Source organism: Gasterosteus aculeatus, chromosome 7, assembly GCF_964276395.1.
Source record: "Gasterosteus aculeatus chromosome 7, fGasAcu3.hap1.1, whole genome shotgun sequence".
NCBI classification, from domain to species: Eukaryota; Metazoa; Chordata; class Actinopteri; order Perciformes; family Gasterosteidae; genus Gasterosteus; species Gasterosteus aculeatus.
The window spans coordinates 1,770,871-1,778,119 of NC_135694.1; the positions used below are offsets into that span (position 1 = coordinate 1,770,871).

The window sequence follows — 7,249 nt, forward strand, 5'->3', positions numbered from 1 at the left end:
GGGTTGTTGGGTTAGGTTAGGGTTAGGTTAGGGTTTGGGTCGTTGGGTTAGGTCAGGGTTAGGGTTGTTGGGTTAGGTTAGGGTTAGGTTAGGGTTTGGGTCGTTGGGTTAGATCAGGGTTAGGGTTGTTGACAAGACCCACATCCAAACTCTTCAAATAGGTTTTAGTCGATGACGGCGTTTCTCTCTCCACCTTCGCCTTCCCTCTGCTGGTGAGGAAGGTGGATAAAAACCAGGGAAGGGTGAGGGGGAGAGGGGGGGGGGCTTTTCCTCATTTGTGAGCTTCCTGTAGCGCGAGGGTCTCTCTTTGGGATGAGCGGCCCAGAAAGGGGTCTTCTAGGCGGGTTCAGCACCACCAGCTCCTCCCCCTCCCTGGAGGTTGGTGGGCGGATGGCCTGGCCGAGCATCAACCCCCCCGACCTCAACCAAACACCCCCGTGGGGGATGGGGCCGGGGGGCGGTGGAGGGGCGGCAGCCATGAGCGCGGGCCTGGACAATTTCACCCAGGAGTCGGTGACCAGGGCGGTGATGAAGGACAAAAACTGGCCGGCGCTGCTCATACTCGTCATCATCGCCCTGACAATCGGCGGCAACATCCTGGTGATCCTGGCGGTGTCGCTGGAGAAGAAGCTCCAGAACGCCACCAACTTCTTCCTGAGGTCGCTGGCCGTGGCGGACATGCTGGTGGGCATCCTGGTCATGCCGGTCTCCCTCATCAACATCCTCTACGGTGAGTCCTCGCTTTCACACGCGTCCAGGCGCGTCCAACAGACTTTAGATACCAGATAACGTTGCGAACATTGAACATTTCTCTGAATAATCCGGATTACATTTTTGTGCAAACACGCATGATCCAGGAACCCACGCGGCTGCAGACGCTTCTTAGAGGGGATTTGGTTCTTACGCTTCTTGCTGTAATTATACGTGCGTATAGATCCCCCTGACACTGAACATCCAGCAGCCCTTGATCTCACCGTGACGTCGCGCTGTCACTATTTCTAAACGTTTTTTTCAGCGCAAACTGTTGCTTAACGATTAATGAAATTCTCCGAGACGTTGCTGGAGGGAACCCAACGTGATAATTAGCATCTCATACCATCATCTGCTGTTCCTCGCCGCCAGGATTCAGCGTGAACGCCCACATCAGCGGCATAGGAAGTGTGTTCCAATGTTGAGTAAAAACATTCGGTTAAGGAGACGCTGTCTTCCTGCAGCATCTCAGCGTCGCTGGAGGAGAGTTACTGTTCTTACACGTTCCCGTCACTGAGGAGCTGGCAGATCTTCTGAGATCTTCTCACTCAAGCTGGCTTTAGATCAAAAGTACCTTTATTATTTAGCATTAAGTCCTCATCCAGCAGTCTTGGACACATTGTGAACAGAGGAGCCGAATATCTGATACGATGATCTGATCACCTTTGAGCACCTGTGACGTCACAGGATATCACAACATTTTGAGCTTCTGACCCACATGCCTCAATATTTACATGAAAGTACTGATAAGTGCAGCTTTAAACCGGTGAGCTTCAAACTGTGCATGTGGAGAATTACAAACCGTCTTCATGGGTGAGCTAAATTGAATTTTATTCAGGCAGCAACTTTCCAACTATGGTCACTTCCTTCCACTGGTTGCAAAAAAAACCAAGATGGCGACGGCCTAAATGTGGCACTCAAACCAACGGGTGAGATCACGACTACGAGCACTTCTTATGAACCCGTCCATTCAACCGATCAACGTCCTCGGCGCGCTGGGACCCCTCGGGGGACACGGCGCAGTGCGGCAAAAGTTGATTATAGCTTAACGGGCGGCGTTCATGGACGCACTCTCACCCGCCCTCACCCCTCACCCCCGCCACCTCTCCCCTCACCCACCCACCCTGCCTGATGGAGCCGCTGAGGTAATCCATGTTTCACACTGACACCAACAGCTTCGCAGGCGATGCACACATGAAGAGCGAGACAGACGTGTTGTTCACACACGTGTCACACGGAGCGGATCTACACACACGAGCACGTGACGCAGCCGGCCGACAGTGTGCTTGATCACACACACACACACACACACACACACACACACACACACACACAGAACAATCTCTCATCACTTAACCTGACGGTGATTACGACAAAGGTGACAATCATGGTGAAAGATTATGTGGATCGTAATTTCGCAACTTTTTATATCTGCACACACACACAAAGACACACACACACACACACACACACACACACACACACACGCAGCTTAAAACCAGGCCGAGCAAACTGTTGTTTGGACACGAGGGGATGATTGAAATCCTCCTGATCCAATCACGCGTGTCCTCGTGGTTTTCGGCCTCGGCTGAGTTCACGCCGCCGCTCCGTCCTCCGCCGGACGACCTCGCTCACGCGACCTCGCTGATTGAAAACGTCTCGCGAGTGGCAGGAGAAGGTCGCGCCGGAGACACGCGTGCACGTGCGCGGAGGCGTCGCTCCGGAGGAGCAACTCGCTGCCCGAGTGTCTCTCCTCAGGTTCTACAGATTCCCCAAATAAGACAAAGTCACGGCGAGAATTTTTTAAAACTGAGAGAAGCTTTATCTCATAATAATAACGTAACCAGGGAGCGTTTTCACGTGGACGCACTCGTGCACAGTTTGAGGGCTTTTTGGTGATATAACCGCCGCTGCTCTTTGGAAGGAGACTCTTGAAATCAAATAGAAAAACACGGGAAGTTTTTGTTGGATGATATTATTTCAATTATGTGGCTCAGTTTCAAATGATTCTTGCCGCGGGCATCTAGAAGGAAACAAACAAGGTGTTAGATCCCAAAGCATCCGGCTCATTAAAGAATGCTTTTCATCAGCACAACCATCTGTTGTATAAAAGAGTTTATTATATATATATATATATATATATATATATATATATATATATATATATATATATATTCCCTCTTTCACAGAGTTGGGTTCCTTCCGTAATGTCTTAACTTTTCATATCCGCGGCTGTGCAGGAAATCAAATCACAGGAATTCAGATTCATTTAGCTTTTGTTTGCACGGTAATGAAACAGTGATAAAACATAAAGAAAAACAACACAAATATTTCACAATTTAAAGTAAACTAACATCTAAGAAGTTTTAATACGCAGGAAAAGATCAGAAGACAGAATGAAGAATGGGAGATGATGAAGGAGATGAGACGGGACGGAGATGAGATCCTATAGACCGAATTAAGAGAGAGGAGATTGCGCGCGCACACACACACACACACACACACACACACACACACCTGCTGAAAGTGTCCGACCTTCAGGGTCAACTCAATCGCAGTAATCTCTGCATTGGAACCGATGGAACGAGGAGGGGCTTTGATATGAGATACGGTCTCACACCCGGACTCATTTAAAGGTGGAACGTGACTTAACGTGTTGGTGTCACTCAATCAAGGTTCTGATCGGCTCGCCGTGAGCTTCCACGAGCTCTGCCTGCAGTCCGGGTGCCACGTCCCGGCACAGAGGCAGCGCTTTGACCATTATTATATTATTATGTAACCATCGCTGCGGTTTTCCGTGGCAGCTTTTCAGAAGCAAACACAACACAAGCTGTCGTATTTTCCTCAGGCCCAGTAATTATTTACTTTATTCATTTATTTATTTATTATTTACTCTTTACTGGTGCTACCGTGTAATTAGAAAAGAGGGGGGAAGAAACAAGAAATCTTCCTGATATTTGAATTGAAATGGCAACGAATTGCTTATTAAACAACACTGTGAAAAGGCTCATGCAGCCTGAGAATGAGTGACGGCTCCATTGAGCTGGACGGCGCTGCAGGTTAAACGCTCCCTCGGCTTGACTCTAAATGGACCGTCATTTACTAAATGAACATCATGCCGTATGCGAGGAGGCTTTAAACCACAAGCTCATGTTTAAAATGTTAAAAAAAGGAGTCGCCCCCTGCTGGTCGTTGGGGAGAATGCAGCTATTCAGCCGCTGCCTTTCCTCCTCACTCGGGTCCCTCTGCGTAATCACCAGATAATCCGACGCACCCGAGCGAGCCGGCTGAGTAACACCCGTTGTGTGCGCGTGTTTGTGCGTGCGTGCGAGTGTGTGTCATGTGGTCCCCCAAAATAAGAGTTTGACCTCGGCAAAGTTACGCAATCTGCCTCCCACTCGACCACAAACAAAGACGTGATTCACTTCACGTGCATCACATACTACAGCCTGTGCTGCCAATCTGAGTTGAAACTAAGGAGTGTGTGTGTGTGTGTGTGTGTGTGTGTGTGTGTGTGTGTGTTGCTGCATGGTTTCGTTGAAGGCTTTGGGCGAGGTGGGACTTTGTGTAGTGAGACGTGCCGTCTTTAGAGAGCTGACACAGCAGAAAGATATCGGCGGGGTGTCGTGCCGTCGGCGTCCGCGACCTTTGACCTCCCCGTGGGAGGCGGGAGGGTGGGAGAATCTCCCCCTCGGGTGTCAACAATGCGCCACTGAAAAAAAGATGAAACGCGGCCGGTCATTTTTCACTCGTCCCGTTAGACGAGCGTGTTGCCGACGGCCCAGAGGACGCGGACGAAGATGGCGGACGCGGACCCCTGGTGTCAAAGCTCCGCTCTGCGCTCCTTTAAATGTCGCTTCTGAGTTAGTTGGCCGCTAACGTGTGCGACCTGTCAATCGCTGTAAGCCCCGCCCTAAAGTCCCCCATTCAGCGCAATTGGCCTAATGACTAATTTCTGCAGCGTGGGAGTTGTTGAGCGTTCTGCCGGCTCGATCTTTATTGTTTGTTAACCGTCCTCGCCGTCTCTGATGGACGCGTCTTTTCTCAGAGCCTCTTTTCTCCGTGTCCGTGTGATAAAATCATGAACATTTGTGAACATTGTTTTAGGCTGGTTCCTCGTGGGAGGCGCGGCGTGTAAAAGGTCCATTCATTAACTCCCTGTGAGCAGAACACATTTCCGCGTCGCCAACGTAACTTCCTCCTCCTCCTCCAGACTACGCCTGGCCCCTCCCCACCACCCTGTGTCCCATCTGGATCTACCTGGACGTGCTGTTCTCCACCGCCTCCATCATGCACCTGTGCGCCATCTCCCTGGACCGCTACGTCGCCATCCGCAACCCCATCGAGCACAGCCGCTTCAACTCCAGAACCAAAGCCATGATGAAGATCGCCGCCGTGTGGACCATTTCCATAGGTCAGAGACCCCCTCCCCTCCTCCTCTTCTTCTTCTTCTTCAGGGCCCAGATGACTTTTGAAACGTTCCTCTCCGCCTCGCTGACGGAGGGTCGACGTCGTCCTCTGGGCACATACAGCAGATGTCCTCCTCGACCTCCTCGGAGCAGAGATGGAGAAAGAGTTCTTCTCTCTCTACGGAGGGCTAACCTCTGCTGTGCCTCGTCCCCTGTCCCTCCAGGCGTGTCCATGCCCATCCCCGTGATCGGCCTCCACAACGAGGACAAGGTGTTCGTCAACGGCAGCTGCGTCCTCAACGAGGAGCGCTTCATGCTGATTGGCTCCTTCGTGGCCTTCTTCATCCCGCTGGTCATCATGGTGGTGACGTACTGCCTCACCATACAGGTAGCGGCTGTGCTCCTCGCTTCACCGCGGTCTCCCCGGGCTCGCCTTCACCCCCCCCCCCCCTCCCCCCCTCCCTCTCTCTCCAGGTGCTCCAGAGGCAGGCCACCGTCTTCCTGTGCGAGGCCAAGAGCTCCTCCCAGCAGCCTTTGCACACGCCGGCGATGGCGCACGCGTTGCAGCCTCCGGCCAGCACCTTCCACCTTCCTCAGATCACCACGCTCGCTCCCTCCGAGTCACAAGGTGCGTTCGGTTGTTCGTTGTCGGGTGACGAAGCAGCTGTTTTAATCCCCAAATAAAACCGGGTCTGCCGGCGACTGTCAGTCAACCGGTTGCCATGGCGTCGACTTACTTTTATCTACTAGCATGATGCACTGATGTAAAAGCAAAAAAATGTAGAAACTGCAAAAGCACATTTATTTGGCGGGGGGGGGGGGGGGGGGGGGGGGGTGTTCCACGTTTCCTTGACCGCTCTCTCGCCCCCCACAGAGTTACAGGCCCCACCTCCTGCGAGCAGACGGAACACGCTGAGCTGTCTGAAGGGGGCGGAGGCCGCCATGCTGCGCAGCGCCTCCACGCCGGACAGCCTCGGCGTCGCGCCCAGCTCGGAGGTGGCGTCCCAGCTCAGCTCGCCGGCCGCCGGGCAGGGGCGGAGCGACTCGTCGGGTTGCCACGGGCGACGGGGCATGATGCAGGCCATAAAGAACGAGCGGCGGGCCTCCAAGGTGAGAGGGCGCGGGGGGGGGGGGGGGGGGGCTGATTGCTCGCCGCGTGATTTAAGCGACTCTCGATGTCGTGCAGGCAGACGGCCTCAGGAGCACAGAGCAGGTTCATGGGGGGTCCGGGGGGCTCCTCCAATCATGACCGTCCAGAAGGTCCTCTCAAAACGCCTGTGATGGAGCAAAGAGCCGAAGCTCCGTTCATCGCTGCATGTCTGAAATGTCTTTTGAAGGCCGAGTATCGAGGAAGAATTGAGATCCAAGAAGCATTTAAAGAGATTTTGCTGAATGTTTGTCCTTCTTGATCGATCTCCTTCTTACGCTCCGCCTCCCCCAGGTCCTGGGAATCGTCTTCTTCCTCTTCCTCATCATGTGGTGCCCCTTCTTCATCACCAACGTCACCTTCGTCCTGTGCCGGGGCTCCTGCAACGAGTCGCTGCTGAACGACCTGCTCAACGTCTTCGTGTGGGTGGGCTACATCTCCTCGGGGGTCAACCCTCTGGTCTACACGCTCTTCAACAAGACCTACCGCAGGGCCTTCTCCAGCTACATCCGCTGCCGGTACAAGGCGGGGGGCAACGCCGGCGGGCAGAGCTGCAAAACCCTCCTGGTGCCCCCGCCGTGCTCGTCGCACGCCGTGACCCCGCTCCTGCCGGGCGCGCACGGCAAGGCCGGCGTGGACCGCAACAGCAACTTTCGCAACGGCGGGCGGGGGGACAACGGGCGGCCGGCGGTGGACCCGGACGACGTGACGGACGACGAGACGCAGGTGGGCACGGCGTCGCGGAGCCTCTCCGACTGCCGCGACGCCGGCGCGCTCTCGGAGGCGGAGCAGGAGCTGTCGCTCATCAGCTCCCGCCACGCCTCCGCGGAGCGCACCAGCTGCGTCTGACCTCCGGGGGGGCGGAGACTGCTTTTCCTACGACGTGCTCGCTCTCTTTGTTGAGCCTCGCCCGGGGTCAAGGAGGGGTCAACGGGGGGGGTCA

General features: G+C 54.2%; 1 protein-coding gene across 1 annotated transcript; it reads left to right on the forward strand.

Annotated features, from left to right (window-relative positions):
- Window positions 1–7,249, forward strand: htr2cl1 (5-hydroxytryptamine (serotonin) receptor 2C, G protein-coupled-like 1). The gene is made up of 6 exons (XM_078106118.1): window positions 1–730; window positions 4,964–5,164; window positions 5,384–5,547; window positions 5,634–5,787; window positions 6,034–6,269; window positions 6,601–7,249. Exons 1-6 carry the CDS (start codon window positions 313–315, stop codon window positions 7,153–7,155), a joined length of 1,728 nt encoding a protein of 575 aa, XP_077962244.1. The 5' UTR covers window positions 1–312; the 3' UTR covers window positions 7,156–7,249.

Excerpts from the sequence above, each read along its gene's own strand:
- htr2cl1 (XM_078106118.1), top strand. The coding sequence starts at position 313 with ATGAGCGGCCCAGAAAGGGGTCTTCTAGGCGGGTTCAGCACCACCAGC. Across the intron at positions 5,548-5,633 it reads CGTACTGCCTCACCATACAG|GTGCTCCAGAGGCAGGCCAC; the intron begins GTAGCGGCTGTG and ends CTCTCTCTCCAG. Across the intron at positions 6,270-6,600 it reads ACGAGCGGCGGGCCTCCAAG|GTCCTGGGAATCGTCTTCTT; the intron begins GTGAGAGGGCGC and ends CGCCTCCCCCAG.